Below are 24247 nucleotides of genomic sequence, written 5' to 3' on the forward strand. Positions count from 1 at the left end.
CTTTCCATTAGCCTGCAGATCAGCACCATGGATAGCTCCACTAAGTGAACACTGGTGAGAAATGAGTAGGACAGCCTACAGCAGCCCTGATAACTTATTTCAAGATGACGAAATAAAGGCAAAGGGAGATGTGTTGCCATGTTGGACAGGTCATACTCACTGGGTGCTTGGCTGAGATTCTGCCCGTCACCGCACATGTCTGGTACCACTTTGAGGAAATGTAGTTCTGGTGTGTTGACAGACATAAAAAAGAGTCAGAATAAATAGACAGAAATCGAAAACAAATTCGCAAACCAATACTGCCATCACATAATATACATCAATGAGTCAGCTACGTGATCAGTAATGCTTCTACAGAGCTGGTTCCTATCCGACTCAGCTCGAAAAACAACAGCTGCTCTGATTCTGCTTTTGGACTGACAAGCATCAACAGTGCCATGCGATTGCTTTGCTCGATGCCCAATTTCAACAAGCTGTTTGGAGACTATAATGCCGGCTGAGGTGGAATAGCCACGCTGTTGTGCTCAGTATCAACGTGAGGTGATATCTCCCCCAGTATAAATAGCATGCCAGTTTGTTGTCTGTTGCTAGAAGTGAAGCTGGGAGATACATGCATGTGTAGCCCTTTCCACCGGAGTTATTATTATTGCCTTCCTGTAGTTTGGATTTAATATATGAAACCACCACTACTCCATTCCCTAAATACCACCACACGTTTCACATCTGATGTGAGTATGAGAAAAAAAAAATCATATTTGTTTTTATACTCTAGCTGGGAATGCAAAATCCAAAAGACCACCGAATTAATCACCAAAATCAGAAGCCAAAGCAGCTCTAGAGACAGCCAGACAGACTCATTTGCAGAGTTGAGTAAGCACAGTTTGACAAACACAAGCTGCTACTTCCATACAGAGGCGAACAGAGCCCATGTGGAGGGACAGTCAGACAGAGAGCTGCAATCTTTGCTCTGCCAATTCAGTGAGTCTCCCTATTACTTTACTACAGCTGGTGCATCCGGGCATTCGAATGCTCTCTGCTGCAAGGGTAGGGCCATCGCACATTTCCAGGTACTTCGTAGTAGAAGTACGAATAGCCTGCAGCATAAACATGGTGTTTTCTATTGTAGTACTGGAGTAAAATGATCGACATTCACACAGCGTCACTTCTGAAGGTGAAGAGGAACAACATGGATTTGTCTATTAGCATACAAGCACTGTTCTTGTGTGACAAACTGCAGCATTCTGTCAACTCCTGGTATCAGTTTTGTTTTGTTCTTCCAGCCTCAATGAGAAACGTCTAAATGTGTGATCTTGTTTGTTAGACATTCCTTTTGGTGAATGTGTGCACCATGAATACGTTTACATTTGAAGTATTTCACTTAGAACTGCAGCAGGCTCACCTTGTTCCTCATGCATGAGAGAATCCCATCAACAAAAGTGGACTTGATTTTGTGAACCTGAGGGTTAAAATAGAGACAGTTACTGGTAACCAGTGGTGACTGAGATGCTCTACTTTTGGACACTTTATCCACTGGCTATCGAACATTAGATTTCCTTTAATAATAAAAGCAAACCCTTTGCAAAAACAATGTTTTTGACAGTTATAGCACATGAATAAAAAGCAGCTGAGGACATGACTGACCTGTCTGTACTCTAGAATGATCTTTGGCAGAGGGTGCAGGTCCTGCAGCTGCAACAACTGCAACAAGACAGAAGTGAGAAAGGATGAGAACAAACACTTTATTAAATAATTCCATGGCTATTTCCAGCAAATACACAATCCTCTCACAGCATTTGTGTGCCTCTGAAACGTCAAATAACATCAGGCTGGCTTTGTTAGATTAAGGATTAAATTGACATATTAAATTCATATAACCGTACTGCAGCCTCTGATGTTGACTGCTGCTGTTTGCTGATGGTCTTGGGAAGTTTCTTGTTCTCGCAGCGCTCCTGGAGGCAAAGCTTCTCAAACAGGACCTTTAAACATTGTGAATCCACAAATCCATGGCATTGAAACACACCACACGGACTAATATACATAACAAGATGGAGGTAATATGGTAAGGTAATACATATTAATCACAGAGATATACACATAAACAGTACAAACTGTTCTTAGTTGAGTGTTGCTGGTGACCAGGAACATTTGTCCAGCTGCTTGGTGGGCCTCTTGCTCCAGCTGCTTCATTTTGGCCTTACAGTGAGAGAATAAGACAAAGTAGACATATTCAAAGGTCAGACAGTAAACATCCTCCAGTTACAGAATCAAGGAAGGATGATCTGACAATCAAATAATGTCAAAATAATTCCATAATGACACACATTTCATTCCATAACGATAATTCATATCTTTGCCAGACTTTCTCCAAGCAGCAATCTATCACTCGGTGGATATAAAGCCAATTAAAAGGTTGGGAGACAGCAGTGTATTTGTGCCAACGTGATGAGATAACACATTTCTGTAGCCTGGTGACTCGACAAAATCCTTTCAAGATAAGTCAATTATAAAAACCCATTTTGCTGCCCTGGGTATGAACCCGCCTGTAAAGAGGGGAAGTTATTTGAGGAGGGAATTGCTAATAAGTGTAAGACAGAACTAGTTTCTCCGTGCTTTTGATGGCCAAAGGCAAAAAGCAATCCGTTAATCTGTCTAATGCACACATCAGTCACACAGTAAGCTCATTAGGATCACACACAAACAGCATTCACTAAAACTGTCACACACTAAGAATACACACACATTATATACAACATACAGATACTTAAAAACTACTACAGGGATGCAGACACACACTTTGCATCCCATTCTAAGTTCTTAACACACACAGAGAGAGCCAGGCTTTATTTAACAACTGCTGTGATAATCCAGTTAAATATGCAATGAACTTTGTCACTCAGTATGGTCGACACAGGCAGCATGATGAACTCAGCAAGGGAAAGGAAGTGAGCAGAGACGAAATGGTAGACGGTGGGACAGGGAGCATGATCAAAAGAAAAGGGGAGGGAGAAAATATGCCGTGATGGAGGGTAAAAGGGTAAGAGAGAAGTAACAGAGGAGAGCAAAAGGTAGAGGCACTCTGCAAAACTATTTGAGGATGAAAGAGGAAGAGCAAGTGGCTGAGTCCCATAAAGGCAGATATGACGTTAAACGAGAGAGACGAAGAAGAGTAAATGAGGGGGGAAAGGATGTCAGGAGGCAGACAGATCAAATCATCTCTGCTCATACAATATTCAGCCGAACATAAACATTTTTGTTGTTGTTTTTTTGTACAAATTGGGTGACACCAACAGCTGACTGAAGTAGAAAACACTTCTCAACAACTTGACAGACGAACAAGAGAGCGAGGGAAGAGAAACATGGCCAAGAATAAAGAAGTAAAAGATGATGAAATGAGAGACCACAGACGGAAAGCAACAGAAGGGGTAAAACGGGGGGAGATTTGGGAATGTGGGAGGGACAGAGAAAATGAAAGGTTCAAAGAGTTGCAATGTGACGCAAATACTTCAGTGGGAATAGGATGAGAGAAAAAGGGAAAAGATGAGCAATGAATGGCAGGGATACGTGAGGACTGGAGGAGGACACACCAACTCCTCTCATCATACAGAAATAGTTTCACAATGATATTGCCATCTGGAAATAAGCTAAGTGGGTGAGTGAGAGTGGTGTGAAAATGGTAGGAAAACCCTGCTTTGGTTCATGTATGAAACCATATCAAAGGCTAACAGTACTAGGTCTTCCAGCTTCCCTTTTTGAATGACAAATACAGACTATCACCACCTGCTTGTATGGACGGTAATATCCTCTCTAGAATGCTGAAAGCATATAGTCTTTGCTGTGTATTCAAGTGCAACACTTTGGCGTAAGGAGACAGAACACTCAGCCTTCATCACTACTACTTCTTTGATGTCGGTTTGGTGAGAACTTGACAAGATGATGGGCATGGGTGTTCAGAAGTGACATGGGCAGAAAGAGCAATGAAGGAGGGGAAGGTGGAGAGATGAGAGAGACATAAAGAGGCAGAGAAGAAGCGGTAGACATGTACCAAAACTCCAAAATATACTCCCCCCCCCCCCTCTCTCGGTACTAGCCCAGAGCAGGCTCCAGACTGCCTCATCAATATTGGATGCTAGCCCCTTAGTACTGCGTCTCACACACACTCACACACACACACACACATTGTAGGGCAATATTATGGATTAATCATTACATCAAAATATGGAATTCTCAGTTTGATCCTTATGTTTACAGAAGGATGTCTATCTCATCTGTGATGTTAAAAAGCTCAGTCAGAATGTGAAAGAGGTTAATCAAGCCATATTTGCCCAACTGAATTTGAATAATGCTGACTGACGAGACAAAAGAGCATGTGGGCATGTTTGAGAGATGCGGGTTGACAGACAGGAGGGAACCTCTGTGTTCAGACAGGTGAACTTGACAGCTCAGATATAAAAAAAACACCAAAAAAAACGAAATCCAACACGACAGAGCGGGGACATGCGTGAGTGCACTAACAGGCACATATTACAAAAACACAAGCACACACAAACTCAGCAGCAGTCTGCAAAAACGTCATCGCCTCAGTGTGTGTGTGTGTGTGTGTGTGTGCTGGAAGAGGCAGACAGTGATGCTCCTTCCAGCAGCACAGCCTCCTGAAGGAAAAAAGACAGACTCTCCATCCTATTTATAGTTACACCGCAAGATACCAAAAAACTCTCTACACAACAACACCCCTGCTGGCCCTTGCAAGAACTTGTAATTGGGTTTAAGAGTAGGTGTTTGTCTGGGACTGACCGCTAAACTGATGAGGGACCTGTGTGTATCCCTGGGCATGCATGTGTCCAGAACATCTGTGTGTTACGATGAGGATTCTGAAACGTGGTCTCCAGGATTGGTTTTTATCTGTATGTAAACAGGACAGGTCCCCAGAGGATGTCCGCCCACATCACTAATCCTACCCACAAGAAGAAAAAGAGACATTTTATGTTTCCTTTCCTTCTCAGGCTCTATTTTCCTTCAACAGATCTCTTCTGTTTTTCATATCCTCCCACTGTTTTGCTCCCATTTGTATTAATACAGCACCTGCTCATAGAGAAGATACATATTTCATAACTGTATTTTAGGATTCACTCTCCAATTTGCTTTATACCATATATGACTGGCAGATGAAGATATGAAGACTAAAGACTTTCTATACATTATGTATGTATGGAAAGAAAGTGACTGAAAACCTTACTATGCGCTGTCTCTCCAGTTCACACGCCTACTACTGACTGACTGCTGGTTTAAGCACATATTTCTTATTTTTTTTAAAACAAATAAACCCAAAATAGGGTCATGAATACGAGCTAAAGAACTATTATCTATAAATCCCTCACACATCAAACATGAACTGGAGTTTCCCACGGCTAGTTCAGTGTTGAGCTGTTGTAGCGGCAGTGAAACAAAGGTACATTAAACTACCTAAAATGTCCCGGCCTATCTTTAAACACACAGCAGATTTTCTGGTGGGAAATCAACATTTGCCACAAGGCAAACGTTGATAACTCCTGGCTGTGAGAGATACGCTCGTCTCCTCTGCCGTCAGCCATGTCTTTTCATCAAACTGTTTCTGCTCTATTTAAAATTCACATTAATATGGAAACTTTAAAATACATTAACCATAACATTCAGTGTATTAAAAGAGTGCTGATGTTCTGCCTTACCCCCAGCACGTCTGACGTTCTTCTGAGAGCCGTTTTGTCCACATGAATGCAATGGCTCTCCATGGCTGAAACAACAAAAGTATTTACTGCTCCACAGGACCTGAAATCTAAACTACTAATAGAGGGTTATTTTGACTGTAGAAACCTGATTAACCAAAGAACAATGTTCTCACCTGCCAGAACAGAGATCATCTTCATCTCCATGTCTGAGTACAGCCCCCACAGGCCCTGGCCCTAGACAAACGAACAGTCAGTCAGGTAATGTGTTGCGTGTCTATACTGTACGTACAGGTTAGCGTGTGCACGTTAACCTACCTGTAGTTTAAAGCAAAGCTCCATGTTAAGCCAGTAGAGCAAATAGAGCCCTGAAATGACCTGAGAAACCTGAGTGAGTGAGACACAGACAGACAGATTGGGTGGGGCGGAAAATACTGAGCTTGCTTTCTAGAAGATGACGTCGTGGAATTACTTCTTCCTTGTGTTCAAGAATAGCTGTCCTTTCAAGGACAGATTTCAGCCACTCTCTATGAAGTAATACAGTGGTAGTTAAAGTGTCATCACTGACCTTCAAGACACTGAAACCCTACCAGTGGATTTGTTATGTAGGCCACCCTGACCTCTTAAGAGGAACGTTTCCTACTCGGACCAGACCTTGACATCCTAACACACCTTCTTGGGTAACAGGGCAGGTGTTGTATGTGGTCTTTTGCTGTGTTTGTTGAGAAGGTCCAGGTAGCAGGAGGAGGGGTTTGCAGGATCGAGCAGCCAGCCTGACACCTGTGGGTCCTGGATATGACAGCCTGCCACTGGAGAGAACGCTCTTCATGAGTAGCAGCAGCAGCATACCGCATTGTGTTCAATATCCTGCGTACTGATGGACACTTTTAACACCTTTAAAGCCTCTGTTTGACACTGATGCATCTTGGGCAGAGTATCACTTAAGCAAACAGCTTTGTCTTTGATAAATGCCAGCGTTGATGAATTTACAAAGGAGCGTTTTGAAGTAGGAGTAAACTACTATATATGCATTTATGTTTGTGTGCTCTACCTTGTTTCCAGCTGAGCTCTCGTCTGTAAAACTGCAGAGCTGTATGAAGCAAATCCTTGGCTTTATAGCACACCACCAGTTGAGATCTTGACAGCACCTGTAGCAGCATATCTCTATGGAACACACACACACACACACACACACACACACACACAGTATGTACTCCTGTTTTAAAATGAAATACCGATGAAACAATGAGCCTTTTTTTTTAAATCGCTTTAACGCATTCTATCACATTCTCACTTCTCTTTCACACAAACACAGACCTCGTAAAGAGCTCCATGCCACGGTGTGTGTGCTGCTGGGCCCATGCAGGTGTGTGCTCTAGTTTTAAGTAGACCAGACTGTCATTTGGCTGGAGCGAGTCCTCTGGTGTGCTGCGGTCGAGACTGTTCTTCATCAGTACGAGGAGGCCACTCACTGCTGGAGCGAGCTTCTTTATCAAGGACCAGAGAGGGAGATTAACAAGGAACTGTTTAGAGTACTCTCATAGGAACGTACTCTCATATTATTTAGATTTGTTCAAAATAATAAATAACTCAAAAACTGACTCCACATTTGTCGCCCAGCTCTGCTCACCTGTTCTGGGTCTAACTGAGTTGTTCCATCTCGGTACACCAAGGTGAGCACCAGCGCCTTAGACTTCGCCGCCTTCTCAAGCATTTCCAGTTTCTCGTCTGGGTTCATCTTCCCAGAATCCTTTACTCTAGGGTCAGATGTCAGGGTTGTAGTCAGACAGACAGCTTTGGATTGATTCTGGGGCTCATTACAATAGGCCTCCTCACGAGATATCTCTGGCCCATTTATGTCCTGGCCAGGCCCACATTTGATCTGCTTGTGCCGGAGAGGTTTGCAGGTCACACGTTTGGAGGCATTCCTCGCTGACTCACAGCACCTTTCTTCCACCTTTCTCTGCCGAATTTGCCGTTTTTGCTTCATGGCATATGGGTCTTCATGCATGTCTGAAACTATTCCTGTTTTATGTGAAGGAATGACATCGGTCTGTGGTTCTGTGGGTTCAGTGACTCCTCCTCCGCCTGCCTTTTCTTTAGAAGACTGAGGTGGTTCCCATTTTGATGGATGCTTGGTTATGTGGATTTTAGGAGGAGGGTCAGCATATTGGCACTGAAGTACTTCACGCTTCCTCTTTGAGGGGAAAGAGGCGATCAGGAGAGGGAGACGTGAATGGGTTTGGTAAGTAAGTAGTTGGCTGTTTTCCAGTTCTTTGCTCCGTTTTGTGGGAGTTGAGGCAACGTCCGGTACCGAGGAGGAGTTTTGTGCAGCAGAAAAGGTGCTTGCTGAGGCCAGGGCCTCGCTTAAGCCGCTCTCTCTGACGTTTCTGTTAGCAGCCTGCACACCAGAAAAGGTGAAGCGTGCAGTCAGACAGGGACATGGGAAACAGAGAGAACAGGAGAGGCAAGAACAGATTCAGAAGGACTTGAAAACATACCGTCTCACTGATTGTGTAGTTTTCTTACATAGAAAATCACTCAAATCAGATTAAAAAATGAAGACAGAGTAGAATGCATGCATCATATAGATTATTCCTATGATTTTGTGGGATATCACAACATTTGTGCAAGTAAAGCTTAGAAAGTAAACGTGTGACCAGGAGGGCGAGCAAGGCACATTAAGCAAAAAGGGAAACAAAGCAGACAGAACAGCAGTCAGAACTGCGTCCCAGACAAAAACACAGACAGCCGAGACGCTGTTTGTCTGACAGTCTGCCCCAAGTAGTGTCACTCATGCTCATTCGCACATATTTATTTTTCATGAAGGAAAATAAAGCACTTGGGATGGATGACAATACATAATTCACAAAATCCAATTAGTTTTGAAAGGGGTTCAAACCCAGACAGATTACGTGTGAAGAAAATATCTATGAATATCTATGATCTGTACTGCATATATGCAATGTAAAAAAAATAATAATACGTCAAACTGTGAGTATTATTTACTGTATTTATTGTGCAAATGATGGAGATGAAAATAATGTAAGCTAGACTGACTCCTAACATGATCCCATGGAGGGCGGTGGAGAAGTGGGAGGATGAGAAACAAGGTGAGAAATACAAATTCCAAGCTCCCAAAAGCACACCCTCACCTCTCCGTGACCTTCCCAGCATCTCAAAAACACCTCCATTATTCATTCCTGCAACTCCCATCTCTATTTATGCACAAGCATCTTGCGTGTGCGTGTGCACTTCTTTGAAATCTGGGAAGGAGTTTTGAAGTTGGGTATTCTGAGGATTTCCAAAGACCATTGTTTATGGAAGCACGCAGTTCTGTATGTCAGCAGTGGGACGTAGGAATTCCTGTGATTCAGCTCCCAGAGGAGAGTCTTCCTCATTCCCCTGTAAACACAAGCCGTTTTCCTGCTGACAAAGTCACGAACCCCCCCAGGGTGCTGTGCTACAGAATATAGATAGAAAAGCGAGGAGGGCCGTGGCCCGTAGCCCAGTACTGGGTGCAGGAGAGTGAGTGTGAATGAAGGGACAGAGGGAGAGAGAGAATAGATTGGTGTTTTAGCTGCTGATGGTAGCAATACAGTGAAGCCCTCTTCCATCGCCCTTCTTCTCCTCCATCTTTCTGCCCCATTCTTCCCCATTACCGCTCCCCCTCCATCCCTCCACCTCCCTTAATAGTTATTTCTCTTGGCTGCTCCGTCTCTCCTTTGCTGCCAATATGTATCGTGGGCTACTTCGTCAGGACTTTTTTTTTTTTACCTTACGACTCATCGGGGAGCTATCACTTGTCAGCATGTTGCAATACTGCCGACGACACCCCGTTTCACAACAAACCCGGTTTTTATGTGCATCGGGGAAACAGAAGCCGAATCCCTTTGAAAGCAGCGATTTAAATTTCAGGACTTTTTGTGTGTGTTGCTGCTGTACACTGTTCCCTCTCCTTACAATGATTACAGAGGGGGGGACAGATGAAAACAAGGGAAACAAAATAACTTTTCACAAACTTGCTGCAGGGACTCACTTGTTCGTCGTCATGGTGCAGGTGGTTCCCAAGGAGCCTGGGAGCTCTGAAGCCTGACCTTTCTGCCCTGAGCTCCTGGGAAAACGTTGGCATGGAACAACTTTCTCTACCCGAGTCCTCTAGAAGGGAGGGGTGAAGAGCATTTCTGTCAGATCATCACTCTTCATACACATCCTCGATCAACGACCCCACTCTGTTATGTAAGCATGTGTTTGACGAAGCATGTGTGGACGCTGACACGACGCCTGAGTGAAACCTCAGCAGGTGACAGGACAAGGTCAGCCGACACTACAAATCCTGGCCAAGATCACGCTGACATTTTGTCACGACACAACTTGCATCATGTTTTCGCGCGTGTTTGTCGATGTGAACGTGTGAGTTGACTCAGCACTGTCTCAGTGAGACCAAAGCTACCGTCCTGCGGTTGTAATGTGAGCCAGCACACAACATCCCTCATCAGTGCTGCCCTGTCATCACCAGTGATGAAAGAAAGATGGCGGAAAGCTGCTTGACACGTCTTCAAACGCTTCAGCACCTCGAGATCCGCTTCGTCTAATCTACTGGGACCAAAAACAGTCCGCACAATTTGAATAGGAGTCAGGGAACCGAACGGAGAATTGTTTGCACTTCATCAACTTTAATTCTGTAGTAGTAGATTTTCTGGTAACATTAATGAATCTAGTCCTCAAGAACATAATACAGCCCAAATATAGTTGACTTTGAGTCTCCCTCCCCTTTAAAGAGACCCAATAGCTCAGTGAATTGTTAGTGTGACAAGTAACACAAAAAACCCAACATACTTTTTGTACTGGAGTGCGTTTACTCCTGCAGTTAAGCACTTAAATAGAAAAGTACTATAGCACACTCTGGTGGTGATTAGTTGAACTACATAATATAAACAAGTGACATACAGTATTATTACTGTAACTTGTAATATTACTATATTATATTTCATAACTCAGAAACATATGACAGCGATCTGGGCAAATGGAATTTTTCCAGATATTCACCCATAGAAACTAAGACTATGTAAAATGGCATCATCATGCACTCACCTGTAGATGTACTGTCATTTCTGCTGTCCAGAGTTGGCATCAAAGACTCATTTCTGTCTTCCCCCGATTCTCCTGGCTCACGTAACTCACTGACCTCCCTACAATCTGTCTCACACTGTCTTTCTCTCATAGGGACATCTGAACAATGGTGCTGCATGATCTCCATCTTCTCTTCAGTGCTTGTAAGCATGTCTGCACTGCTCTCCATCTGCACTTCCAAACTGACCTCCATCACATCTATTCTTTCCCCATTGGTTCTCTCCAATGTTTTCTCTAATTTGGTGGGTTCCCACAGTTTCCGTGGGCTTCCTGTTTGGTGCTTCTCTACTGTTTCAGTCCCACTCTGACTCACATCCTGGCGGTTTTTAGCTTGGCTCGCCTCGTCTTCTCCCCTTTCTAAAGATGCTGGGATGTTTTGACATTGCACAGATGGCTCTCCATCCTGAATGCCAGATGGATGTTCAACTTCTTTGATTGCAGGTGTATTAACTATTAACTCAAGGTCATTGTCTTCTTTCTGGTCAGACTTTGCATGCTGAGAATGACAATGGAAGCTTTTTTCCACATTACTTGTAAATACCAAATTCAAATCCCTCTCAAAACTAATGTTCTCATTGGTTCCCAGAAGTAGACGTCCTTCCACTTCCTTGGCTGATCCTTCCTCATCTGGCAGCGGTGCTCCCTGACATTTTGTCTCTTTAGACATTAGTCCATCCTGCGTTTCATATCCTCTGCCTGACATTTGTGCGGTGCCTGCCTGCATCTTGTTTTCTGAAACCACTATATGCTGAACCACTTCCTCTGACTGTTGATATAGCATGCCTCCATCTTCTCCTCTAGCAATGACCTCTTCGGTGGGGTTAGATAGAGATGGCTTCCACTTTGCTTGATTGTCCAAAGCCACAGTGTGGTCTAGCTTCTTTCTGGGGATATTCCAGCGCTCTTTATCTTTCTTTTCTGTCTGTGCACCTGATGTATCATTATCTATCTCGTCTCTTACGTTAAGGTAGGAAGGAACTCTGTAACAAGCCAATGCATGCTCCGCTTTATGAGCAGTAGGGTGCATGGTTGTGGGGAACAAAACCTCATCAGAAGCCTCCTCGCCTGGAGAAAGATTGTGGATGAAAGGCTTCCTGATTTCTTCAGGTGTGCTATTAAAATAGAAGACAGAGTATGCCAAATTTATAACACATGCTTTTCACAACAAAAAAAAAAGCATCAGAAGACCATGCTATCAGACTGCATACCATAATTGCAAACTATCAAAATGACAAAATGTTCTCTTATCAAAAGAACCACATTTCTGGGTACAAGAAATGTACACTTTAGCCAATATAGCCAATATAATATATATATTTTTTTGCTACATACTTTTTCCATGGTATTACTTGAAGTTCACAAAGTCTCTCCGGTATTTGGAGGGACAGGGAGGTGCATCCATCTCTATGGGAGAAAGATGCTGCCGTGTCCTCTTGCAGAGTGAATGGAGCCTGACTGGACTGGCAACTAGGAGGTTCGGTGTACTTCCTGTGGGAATAAAACTGTGAGCACCGATCAGAGGCTCCGGTCTGAGACGACTGCCTTTGGAGTGATGAATCCCAGCAGCAGGAACGGGAGGAGGCCTGGGATGACAGGGAGCAGTCTGGTGCCTGCGAGTACTGATAACGGGGCGAGGTCTGAGAGCTCTGCCACTGGTTGGAGGCGACACGGTAAGAAGTGGAAAAGGAGGACACCTGGGGCCTGGACCCTGGACTAAACCATGCACAACAGGGATTTGTTTTACCTTTTCTGTTTCATGCTTGCATTCAGTATATTACAATATATGATTACAGCAGTAATCTCACTATAATCGTTCAAAATTCAGCGTGATGTCCTGCACTTCTTTGTACTAATACACTGCATTATACTGCTGCCGATTACTGTGTCACTGTATAAAGATGCTTCTGCACCATTCTACTTAGCTTAGCTTCTACTTGATCCGACATACCGGTCTGTGTCTCCCTCTTTGCTCTCCTCCTGACTCATGCTCCGGCTGCTCTGAGCCCACTGCTCCCTCTGGCTGCCATCGTACCTCTCCACTACTGCATTAACAACAAAAGAGAGAACCATAAACTGTGGGAACTAAATATAAGTATTAACTAACCTTTGTGTAATACCCAATTGAGAAGCCCTTTATCACATATTGTTAGACACTTAAAAAATACAGCACATATGAAATTTTAATGGAAAATATTGATTAGAGGAAGGCTAAAACTGGGAAGCATTGTCATGTAAGACATGATCGTGTCCTGACTGACTTTGCCTGCGATCGTAGGAGTGGTTGAAGCTGCGTCTGGCCGCTTGTAGATTCTGGGCCCGCAGAACGGCCAGGATCTTCTGGGCTGCTTGGGAAAGAGGTCCTGAGTACAGCCTGCTGTTAGACGGCTCCATGTCTGCTACTCTATCTGAGGATATATTATATATGTAAAAATTGTTTGAAATAAACAGAATTGCAATCATCATAAGCAGCACAGCTTATATGGAACCAAACTTCTCCCCAAGTTCTCAAGAGATTGATCTCCATCTAACACACTATTTGGGTAGGTTCACACTTGTACACACTCTACCAGATTAGGTCTTAATTTGCAGACTCATCAGATATAGTACAGCTTGATACTAGTTGTTGTGCCCACAGAAACTGCGTGCTGAGGTTGAGCTTCCTACATGTGCTCCTCATTCATTCTAGAAGGCTTTACTGCAGCCAATGTGTCCTCCAGAGCTTCCATTAAATTCTGCAGCAGCAGAAAGAGTGGAAGAAGGTGTACATTCCATCTCCGGCCTGTGGGGGGCACTGCGCACCAGCTTAAGCTTCAAAGAAAAAGCAAGAGAGGTGAGAAATAAAGAATAAATACCTACAGGCTAAGTCCACCCATATGAATCAAACATATGGAAAGTACAACACTGTTCCTGATACTAAAATGTGTCCTGTAAAGCAGTAATTCCTGAGAGCCTTTAATCAGAGGTTTTACGAGTGATATAGTGATATTATAGACCAAAGCTATTAATCGGTTTATAGTCTGTTAGCATAATGAATTAAAAAAAGGGTTTTCCCCAATATGTAGGCAACAGCAAACCTTACGTCCGCCATGTTTTGGCCCAATTCGTCCCGACAACAAAGCACTTGAACGTGACATTCTCGTAATTCCGACTTCACAAGTGGGAAGTAGGATCTTCCGACCGGCACTTGAAGGCAGCATTTATCCCAAATCGACCGTTAGCAAAGAAAACGCTTCTAACGTTCAACAGTTGTGAGTGTTTTCGCAAATTAATGCTTGTGTACGGTGTTATTTCACAGTTATATAGTCTTACACTGAAAAAGGAACAGAAACCGGGCACCCCTTAGCATGAAAACACATCTGCCGTCACAACGGCTGAATTAGCAAGTTTAAGTAGCATTAGCTAACAATTGCGCGAGCGCTAGCTAGTTAATATATGTACGTACATGGTTGTTAGTCGAGTACGAAGCAACGTGTTCCGTATCGTATCTTACCCACTTATAAACACTCACTCATTACTTACATTTGTTTTTCACGAACTCACGAACGTCACAGACAGTTATCGACCCGGGCCAACCGCCAAACACCCAAACTGATGTGTACGTCGTTACGTAATGACGTCGTGACGTCCTTCGTCAAGCTTGGATTACACTGGGCTTTTCAGACGTGACTGACAGATAGTTAAATGATGAAAACAAAACATCAGAACATAAAGGGAAACGCATATTAGCTCCTTTTTAGAAACACTGTTGAAACAAGACAATTAACTAAATTATAAACATTATATATATATATATATATATATATATATATATATATATATATATATATATATATATATATATATATATATATATATATATATATATACATATATATATACCGGTATATAGGTTTTTCATGGTTTTATTACAAAGTGATCCATCTATCAGCTGGAAAAGCTCTGCTTGCTTAGATTTATTCCAGGCATTAAACTAAACAACACTATATAGCATTATTCATTGTCATGATGGACTTTTGTGTAATTCTGTGTCTGTTTTGTTGGTTGTTGTTCTGCCAAGATGTTTTCAGAGTACAACAGACTGAAAGCTGTCAGACTGGAATTTCCCAGTCATCCAGATAGAGAAAGCAGGAAACAAATGTGTTAATAGAAGAGCAGGACATGAGTCATCTTAACTTGCACGACAGGTAGCAACATTTACTACAGTTATGAAAGGACAGAGGAAAAGAAAAATCTGTAGAAAAAAATGACTCTTCTAATCTAAATGATGGTTCATTTTTGATGCCATTACAGCAAAAATAACAGCTATTTCAGTTGTGTATCAAAGTCATGTTCTGTCATGTCTGACGCAGTTAAAATGTGAATTAGAAAAGTACAAAGTTCCTGGAACTCATCTTCATTTTATTACATCCACCTGGTTGAACACAACTTACAAAAAGAATCAGGAGTGAGTCAAGGGCGAGGCCAATCATACATTGGTGTGTGTGCGTGTGTTTGTGTGTGTGGATTCGTCGATGAGACTTTATTTTAAGTTAAGCAGCTCCGTCAGTTTGGAAAGTATGGCTGCTTGGTTAGCACCTTTGCATTCGGAGACCTAAAAGACAAGAGGGTTAAAAATGTAATTAAAAAATAAATGATACAATGATGTGTATTGAAATTAACTTAAAATTGATATTTGTTTCTATATCAAATTTAAACTCAAAATGTATTCATATTAAAAGGCATTTTAATTCATGTCATTATGTCAAACAAGTGTTTCCATCTTTGCTTTATATTTTCATGCTTACCTTTTTTCCACAATGGAAAAATAGGAATGTGGGCATGGCCGAGATGCCATAGAAGTCACTTATTCCCTGAAAAGAGCAAACAGAACAACAGAAAGATGGATGAACTGAGTCAAAAACACTGCTATGACCTGATTGACCTGAAACATGCAAGGCAATACATGATGACAAATACATGAGTGAAGCATCCAATAAGAACTGTAAGGTCAATTGGTCATTGAGTTGAACTGAATTGTATTATTAAAGTTGTGCTGCTGTGTGTTGGGGATCTCTGTACTAGCAGCAGTCGTAGTAAACGTACTGATGCTTAAAGCAAAAAAACAAAAACAAAATAACAACAGACTTACAACGTTGTCGTCCACGTCCACCTTCAGGAAAACCACGTCTGAATACTGAGATTCCAGTTTCTGCAAGAGAGTCGATCAATGAGCATCCATGACAAACACAATGCACACGATATCAGCTGCTATGACAAGACGTGAGTGCCCAAATCATCCACTTACATTAATGTATGGGGCAATACTATTACAGGGGCCACACCATGGGGCAAAGAAGTCCACCATCACCAGCTTGTTATCTGCCAGTATCCGATCGAACTCCGCCTACAGAAAATGAAAACATTCTCACTTGTTCTGATCAAGCTAATGTATTTACTGACCTGAACTCAGAAATTGCTTATATTTGTAAAGTACTAGTTAGTGATACTAACAGCAACGACAGACAGCTACATCAGAACCGGCCTATTAACAAAGTTAGCTTCTGATTATGATTATTATAGTGTTAAAGTAATCTTGGTGACTAATTACAGTGGTAGCGTGTTCATTCTACTTTCTACGTGTGCGTGCAGGAGCCCGGAGCACTTAAATGACACTATGAAATGAGCAACTGCTCTGGGTTTCACACCTAATACTGATGTGCAGATGTGCCAACTTTCAGGAACTAAGGGTTGACACATAAAGACAAACATTCACACCTCCTCAGCCCTGAATACAGATCCCTGAAACAATGAATACTTTGTGGTCATATTCAAAGACACTGGCCATTATGCAAAACATTGTCTATCAGCAGCATCAGTACAAAATACATTTACATTTACATTTAGCAGTCGCTTTTGTCTAAAGCGACTTACAATAAGTATATTACTCAAAACAAAGAAACCACAACTTATCATTGCCGATAAAGTAAAGAGCTAAAAAATAGAAACAAGTGTTCGGTCCTCGTCTGAGTAAAGTAGAAGCTGTTCAGCAAAACATACCTTAAGAACAACAGTGCTATGATCAAAGTGCTATTTTTTAGATAAAATAGTCAGACTTTAATCTCAAAATACATGTGACTAACGTTTTGAGCCTTTGTAAATCCACTGTGATCTGTACATTGCATTACACATTTAATGGGACATTGTTCAAAGTATGATTACTTTTGCTTTGTAAATTAAATTAATTGCGAACGTTTTCCGACTGTACTGGTTTACACAACTAATGAGTGGGTGGGGGGGAAGTGGTTATTTATAGGTTATTATGCAGTGGTTTTACTGCTTTAGATCAAATTGGGCACTAGTAGCCTACAAGCTCAAATTATTTTGACCCCCTTTTCTAAAAGTTACCAACTGCAGCTTAAAAGCTAAAACATAATATGTTCAACTAAAAGCTAACAACAATAAAATCTGCAAAAAAAACAAGAAACAACTCACCTTGTCTGCTATCTGTCTGACCATGATTGCTGCTGTCTGAACGTGCCTGGAGTGTCTGAGTTGAGGAATACCTGATGCACAAGACAAGACGCACCTATTATTACACCTACGCAATGCAAAAGGGGGAAGTCAATGTTCTTTCACAATAAAGCTTCTGTTGGCCCCGGTGTTGTGTGATGTTTCTGTGAAATGCACTTTGATTGCTTAATCATTTGGTTTACATTCATCCATTTATGTATTATTTGTTTTGATTCTGCGTTATACATTCCAAAGGTTTCTCTAATACAGATGTTTATTTTGAAGGTTTTGTCAGTGGCATGTTTATTTTTGTTGAAAATGGTTTGACCGGTTTGGTGGGTGCTTTTTTTTTTCACTCAACAGGCCAACCAGATTGTACTTGAACATACTCATGTAAATGTTGTCTCACTATTGTCAGTGCTTCTGTGTGTTTTGTGATCTTTTGGATGAACAGTTGATAAAGAGATAAAGCAGAATTTTTACACGTCCCAAAAAATTAAGGGAACACTTAAATCGCACATCAGATCTTGATGAACGGAAAAAATATATAATAATAATAATAATAATAATAATAATAATAATAATAATAATAATAATAATAATAATAAATTTATTTATTTATTTATTTATATTTATATTTATATATATACAAATAATTATTATTATAATTTGTTGGGAACAAAATCACACAACTGATTTTGTTTACATGTAGAACCACACCCTTTTCCACACCCATAAGCTTTATAAAGATAACATTTTATTTATTTATCCAAGGACAAAAGGAAACAAGGACAATTTAGATCACAAAGACAAAAACAAGACACTAAAATTCTCTGAATAGTTTATGTAAAAATGTTATGTAAAGGAACAGAAACTGGGCACCCCTTAGCATGAAAACACAGTCGTTACAACAGCTAAATTAGCAAGTTTAAGTAGTGTAATAAATGTTGTTTAAGATGTTTAGAGTAGCGTCAAGCTGCCACCACCTTTGTTAACCCGGTCTGGTCCGGTATTAGAGGTCAGAGAGCACCCACCACAGAAAGATATGTATAAGAATAGACAATCTTTATTTCCAATTCATTTTTAGGTTAGGGACGTCTGCACCCAGCAGACCAATGAGGGCAGCTCCAGCAGGTCAGGCAGGTACTCCACCATCCAGCGACACCAACACTGCACACAAGAGAACACACCCAAAAGGGGACACTGCACACAAATCACTGCACAGCAACCAGAACAGGTATCACACTACACACCAGGGGAGCTCAAAAGCACACTGGCTCCTTAGGGACCATTACAACATAACGGGTCGAACCCCACTCTTAACACTAGGTGGAGGTAGAGCGCTGCAAGGGTAATGAGCTGCCCTTAACTGGGCCGCTGGCACACTGACGTCAGTTCATTAAACACCTTTTAAAAAGGAATTCATAACACTCGGACATTAACTGACAAGACTACAAGTAAGTTTATATGAAAATCATTCAAATAAAGGACTTATCCTGCCCCGGTCTGGTGACGAGACCCCCCCCGTGGGGTCTAGGCAATGGAACTGGGCTGTGCACCGGAGAACAGGCCGCTCCGCTGGCAGGCGTGGAGTCGTTCAGCGTGGTCGGCGTCACGGATGTGGCCGCTGCATGAGAGCACAGGTAAGGCACGGCTACTCCCCTGGTCCCTCGCTACCTAAAGGAGGTTTCTGGCCTCCCCCCTTGATACAGGACTGATCAACACGACGAACTCCCCTACTCAGCTGTCTTCACTGCCGGCAGCACTATAAGCTGCGAACAGCACCCACCCGCCACAGTGCCACTGGCTCCCAAAAAGCTCAGGCCGACGGCGCTGATGTCCTCCCGTCTCTTCTCCTTCCCGTCTCTCCCTCTGCCCCTTTTCTTCCCCGCCACTGACCCCCGTCAGTCTCCGCCCCCTCCCAGGTGAACTGCATCAGCCCCTGATTGCCCCCCACTCCGGGGAGTTCCTCCGCCCCACGCCGCTCCCTCACTACAGTAGCATTAGCTAACAATTGCGCGAGCGCTAGCTGGTTAATATATGTAGTACATGGTTGTTAGTCGAGTACGAAGCAACGTGTTCTGTATCGTATCTTACCCACTTATAAACACTCACTCAATTACTTACATTTGTTTTTCACGAACTTCCCAGACAGTTAACGACCCGGGCCAACCGCCAAACACCCAAACTGACGTGTACGTCGTTACGTAATGACGTCCTTCGTCAAGCTTGGATTACACTCGTGGTTCAGGGTGGCCTTTTATTGTGGACAGTATAAGGCACACCTGTGCACTAATCATGATGTCAGATCAGCATCTTGATGTGGCACACCTGTGAGGTGGGATGGATTATCTCAGCAAAGCAGAAGTGCTCACTATCACACATTTAGACAGATTTGTGAACAATGTTTGAGAGAAATGGTAATATTGTGTATCTGGAATGAATTTTAGATCTTTAAGTCCATCTCATGAAAAATGGGAGCAAAAACAAAAGTGTTGCGTTTATATTTTTGTTGAGTGTAATTAAAACTGCAAGCAGTGCCGTGACGGGCCCTCACTCATATGCGGTCGTGGAGTGCCTGCGGTCACAGGGCAGTGTCATGGACGCTACCCTTGGTGCGGCCGCTTCTCGTGGCTCAAGTTGAGACACAAGCGATGGACACCGAAAGGCATCCATCTCTCACGTGCGGTCGTGGAGTGCCTGCATTCACATGGCAGCGTGGCAGCCGCCTACTTGTGCAGCGGCAACCTCCTTGTAGCGCAAGTTTAGACACAAGCGATTGACTTTCAAAGCCATCCACGTGCAGTCGTGCAGTGGCTGCATTCACAAGTGAAACTACATTTCAGTCACAGAGCTCACACACATGTGTCCATGCCTTCCTGACATCTCTCTTCCTCCCCCTAGTGTGACATCTCTCCTCCTCCCCCTGTGTCCTTCTTGCAAGCTGAAATGAGTTGAATTAGTTAAAAAAAATCAGGTGTGGCTTTTACTTCGAAAAAGTCACAAAATCAATGACATTTCCTGTCGCCAGTAGGTGGCGCTCTGACTGTGAGGCAATATAACAGTGCAGACTTGTTCAGGAAGGAACTCTAATCAAGTGTGGAAAGTTTGGAGCAGATCAGAGAAGAAACACTGAAGTTATAATAGTTTTGATGTTTATGGCAGAGTTCAACTGACAGCTGTGTGAGGTGCATATGGAGATGTGTGCCATCTCTCCTCCTCCCTTTGTGTCCAGGCTGAAATGAGAGGAATTAAAAAAAGGGAATTAAAAGTGGCATGACTGTTGATCTGGTGTAAAGCAGACTTGAACTGCATGTGAGATTCACAGATTCCCCATGTGTCACTGATAGATCTCTGACTCCCCCTGGTGGTCGCTGTGCCCCTGTGTCTCTCCCCCCTGTGTCCTGAGTGAAGATTGAGTGAAAACCTGGCTGAATTACACACTCGGCTAAAAACATTTTTTTTACCCACTTTATCATGACTTTAGGCAGTGGGTCTCAAAGGCTTTTTTGTACATCTCTACTTGGGCTATCTAGGAAAAAATATTTCATGCGTGTACGCTTAACCTAGAGGGGGGGCTGTGGCTCAGAAAAAGGGCCTAAAATCAGACACATTTCATGTCGCCATTAGGTGGCGCTCTACCTGTGAGTTAAAATTGCAGTGCAGTTGTGTTCAGGACCTGACTCTCATCAAGCATGAATATTTTGGAGCAGATCGGAGAAGAAACGGTGAAGTTTAAATGCCTGTGGCGAAGGGTGAAAATAGTAGCGCAGTCATGGCGTCGCCGTGGCCACGCCCCTAGACTTTTGGAGCATCTTTGAGTAACTTTTTGTCCTTAAGGCCTTTCCAACCACATATCCAATTTTGGTATCAATCAGATCAACGGTATAGCACAAGTTCGATTTAGTACGACCCCTGTGAATGGCCAAAAACTGCCAAAAATGGCACTTTTTGGAAATTTGTGGCAGCGCCAAACATTACTCAATTTGATGAAACTTGACATGTATGTTCTTTGAAGCTATGGCAACATAGGTTTCAAGTTTCGTAATTTTTGGCCCAAAGGTTATAGAGTTATGCTAATTGCGATTTGGTGGCCCAACCCTCTTATGTTCATTGGCCGATATCTTCTGATTTAATGCATATTTTCAAAAGCTTTTCAGACCATCACCACAGCTAGGTCTAACGAGTATGCGTACCAAATTCCGTCCAAATCGGGTCAACGGTGTCCAAGGAATGAACAACTTCTTGTTTTTCATAAAATCCAGGCGGACTTTTGTACTCCAAGAGGATTTCGAAGGTCGAAGGCGTGAAAGAATAATAAAAAAAAACATTGCAATAACAATAGGGCTTCGCAGCCCGACGTTGTCGGCGCTCGGGCCCTAAATAGCATGAAAAGGACATAAAAACATGATTGGCAACAAGCAAATGAAAACTTTCTTGCATGTTTTGAAAAGGATTAAAAGTGTAAAACAATGGTGGGTGGGTGGAGAGGGGGAGAGTGTGAAGTCAAATGTGGAGAAGTCAACGAATTCAGATGAATGCAGCTTTCCTGGGTGGATGTTGAAGTCACCGAGGACGACGAGTGGTGTGCCATCATCAGGGGAGCAGCTCAGGAAGGCATCCATCTCATCTAAAAAGTCACAGAGAGGACCAGGTGGGCGATGGATCACTATGATGTTGAGCTTGAAAGGAAGGGTGACAGAGACGGCATGAAATTCAAGTGCAGATCGGGTTAGGTGGTCCAGAGGAAGGACCTGGTAGAACCACCTGGGTGAGATAAGAAGTCCAGTTCCTCCATCCTCGACCTGTTGATCTTGGGGAGTGTGAAAACGAGTAGACAGTTGAGAGGGCAGCTGGAGTGGCAGTGTTTTCTGGGGTGATCCAGGTCTCCGTAAGGGCCAGGAAGTGGAGAGTTTGCAGGGAGGCATACGTTGAAATGGTGTCCGCTTTCTTGACTGCAGACTGGCAGTTCCACAGCCCCCCTAGTACTTCAAGTTCCTTACCGGTGGAGAATGGTGGGTAGCAGAGATTGGATGGGTTACAGCCTCGAGCGAAGGGTCTCTGGTAAAATTTACTCCAGTGTGATATCTTGACTGGGATAGGACACATGGCTGTGATGGGTGGTGGTTGAGATGTTATGCCCACCTCAATGGACTCCCACATATCGACTCCCTTGTCTTTGTTCAACTGTCTTCGTTTGGCTGTCCTGATGCTGCAGCTGTAGTGACAAGCTCTTAAGTGCTTGGTTTACCACATGCAGGTTTAGCCCCCCCCCCCTCCAATCAAGTCTATTCACTGCAGCTGAGATGGCTGAAACTAGGTAATTGCCCACTCAGTATGAACAGCTTCACAAGAATTTAAACAAGCTAGACAAGACTAAATATTACAACTGGTTCTACTCATAAAAACCTATAAACCAGTATCTACGAGAACATTTCATTATATGAACTATTAATATTGCAAATACATATTCAACCTTTTGGTAAAAAATCCTTATTCAGTCCACTAGATGGTGCCTAGGAGGTTGTTTTTTTGTTTTATGGTGCAGTCACTATGCAGACTGCAATAAACAGTTCGGCTTGTCTGGAGCATGATGCAACATTTATGACATTTATCACAGTGAAAATGTATCACAACATAAGTTATTGCAAAACTTGAATATCGCAAACATTTTTTAAAATCATATTGTGACACAAGAATTGTGATAATATTGTATCATGGGGTCATCTGGTGATCCCCATCCACACTTTAACCTATTTTGTAATTTTAAAAGGATAAATTATTGGATGTTATTTTAAAGAAAACTAAGCATGATTTATTTACAAAATTAGATTTAAAGCAGATGCAAACTCACTGAACACAAAGACCCCCAGTCAGCAGACCCCCAGTCAGCAGACCCCCAGTCAGCAGCGCAGCACTACATGCAAGGAAGCAGCTCAAGCATCGGAGGCGGCCAACCTCCCAGTGGGGACAGAAAGACTGTTTCCTCTTCTGGCCTATCAACTCTGTGGTGATGAGTAGCCATAACAAAAAAAATGATGGCCGGAAAGTGGGAGCGAACATGTAGTCTGATCGGGCCTGATAAAACATTTTCTTTTTGAAAAAGTAAAAGAAAATTACAGCCAGCTGTTTTACATTAAATTCTTCCGATGTACCATCTCAATCCCATTATTAATTTAATTTAACATGCTGAATTGGTCTGTGCTCTTTCTTCGTTAAATTCTCTTTTAAAAAACAATGCCATTGCCATTGGCCACTGCCAAGTCGTCATCAACACAACATCACATTGAAATTTCTTTGGAAAGGAGAAACGCTGCAGTAAGATTAACAGACAGACATGCTCAATGACACACTTCATAATCTGTAGGGAAAACATTTCTACAAAATAAGAGTTTTTACTGCTGCTTATTATGATACTCATGAGTTTGATCACCATTTATGTTTCGAGCCAGCAGTCTCCCATAGAACAAGGCAGCGCAACTGGTGAAGTTGCTCTCAGATTGGCAATGCATACACAGAAGCAACCAGAACCCAGGTCCCTCCTACTGTGCAGCGCTGCAGTATCAGAACTGTAAATACTGATGTGCATTACATTGGCTTGGTCTGCATATTGCACCTACCTGCTTCTGTATTAATAACACTGTTTCTGGTTAGGGGGGCACAGTAGCTTGTTGTGGGGGAAGTTGTGACAAAAAACAACTGAATTTCACCATTACATATCTACCGTATACTGCAGTTTAACTTTTGTGATGTTTTGTGTATTTTCCCAGTTGGATGACAAAGTGAGCTTTAAGCAGCAGCATGAATAATTAGTGACAATTTGTGAGGCAACAGGAGCCTCATATCTACCGGTATGCAGGAAAGAAAGTAAAATATATTGTTTTCAAAGTCGTAATTGAAAGTGGTCTATTTGTGTGAGAATGGTG

The 24247-nt window shown here is 42.6% G+C and overlaps 3 protein-coding genes across 8 annotated transcripts in view; all 3 read right to left on the reverse strand.

Moving 5' to 3' along the window:
* poln (polymerase (DNA directed) nu) overlaps nt 1–11051 on the reverse strand; it is a 33077-nt gene extending 22026 nt beyond the window's left edge. The window contains exons 1-14 of one of the 4 annotated variants that reach the window (XM_084002794.1): nt 10794–11051; nt 9739–9857; nt 7330–8100; nt 7017–7183; nt 6751–6863; nt 6372–6508; nt 6018–6086; nt 5876–5936; nt 5703–5767; nt 2110–2193; nt 1881–1976; nt 1642–1698; nt 1400–1456; nt 161–226 (exon numbers count right to left, since the gene is read on the reverse strand). In XM_084002794.1, the coding sequence (XP_083858920.1) occupies nt 161–226; nt 1400–1456; nt 1642–1698; nt 1881–1976; nt 2110–2193; nt 5703–5767; nt 5876–5936; nt 6018–6086; nt 6372–6508; nt 6751–6863; nt 7017–7183; nt 7330–8100; nt 9739–9857; nt 10794–11025 (2094 nt within the window). In that variant the 5' untranslated portion in view covers nt 11026–11051. Of the gene's footprint in view, nt 1–160; nt 227–1399; nt 1457–1641; nt 1699–1880; nt 1977–2109; nt 2194–5702; nt 5768–5875; nt 5937–6017; nt 6087–6267; nt 6344–6371; nt 6509–6750; nt 6864–7016; nt 7187–7329; nt 8101–9738; nt 9858–10793 lie in introns of those variants that run through there. The other 3 variants (XM_084002793.1, XM_084002795.1, XM_084002796.1) reach the window with 3 other exon arrangements.
* Nucleotides 11052–14772: 3721 nt separating this feature from the next.
* The window catches only part of LOC311009375 (uncharacterized protein), a 40999-nt gene continuing 31524 nt past the window's right edge, over nt 14773–24247 (reverse strand). The window contains exon 6 of the transcript XR_014596639.1: nt 14773–15089. The gene's annotated coding sequence lies outside the window, so the exon portion shown is untranslated. The remainder of the gene's footprint in view (nt 15090–24247) is intronic.
* On the reverse strand, nt 15210–19159 carry LOC311009373 (uncharacterized protein). 3 transcript variants are annotated; one of them, XM_084003501.1, is made up of 6 exons: nt 18822–19159; nt 17304–17374; nt 16117–16215; nt 15961–16020; nt 15617–15682; nt 15210–15423 (listed from the first exon to the last, which is right to left on the reverse strand). In XM_084003501.1, the coding sequence occupies exons 2-6, from the start codon at nt 17325–17327 to the stop codon at nt 15352–15354; spliced, it is 321 nt and encodes a 106-aa protein (XP_083859627.1). In that variant the 5' UTR covers nt 17328–17374; nt 18822–19159; the 3' UTR covers nt 15210–15351. The 3 variants fall into 3 exon arrangements, with proteins under 3 accessions (XP_083859627.1, XP_083859628.1, XP_083859626.1); XM_084003502.1 differs by lacking the exon at nt 18822–19159 and having other exon boundaries at nt 15210–15238; nt 15325–15423; nt 17304–17827; XM_084003500.1 differs by lacking the exon at nt 18822–19159 and having other exon boundaries at nt 17304–17813.

The sequence above is a fragment of the Eutrigla gurnardus genome (assembly GCF_963514095.1).
Source record: "Eutrigla gurnardus genome assembly, chromosome: 23".
NCBI classification, from domain to species: Eukaryota; Metazoa; Chordata; class Actinopteri; order Perciformes; family Triglidae; genus Eutrigla; species Eutrigla gurnardus.

Excerpts from the sequence above, each read along its gene's own strand:
- LOC311009373 (XM_084003501.1), bottom strand. The coding sequence starts at position 17,327 with ATGGTCAGACAGATAGCAGACAAG. Across the intron at positions 15,683-15,960 it reads TGGACGTGGACGACAACGTT|GGAATAAGTGACTTCTATGG; the intron begins GTAAGTCTGTTG and ends TGCTCTTTTCAG. Across the intron at positions 15,424-15,616 it reads TTTTCCATTGTGGAAAAAAG|GTCTCCGAATGCAAAGGTGC; the intron begins GTAAGCATGAAA and ends CTTGTCTTTTAG.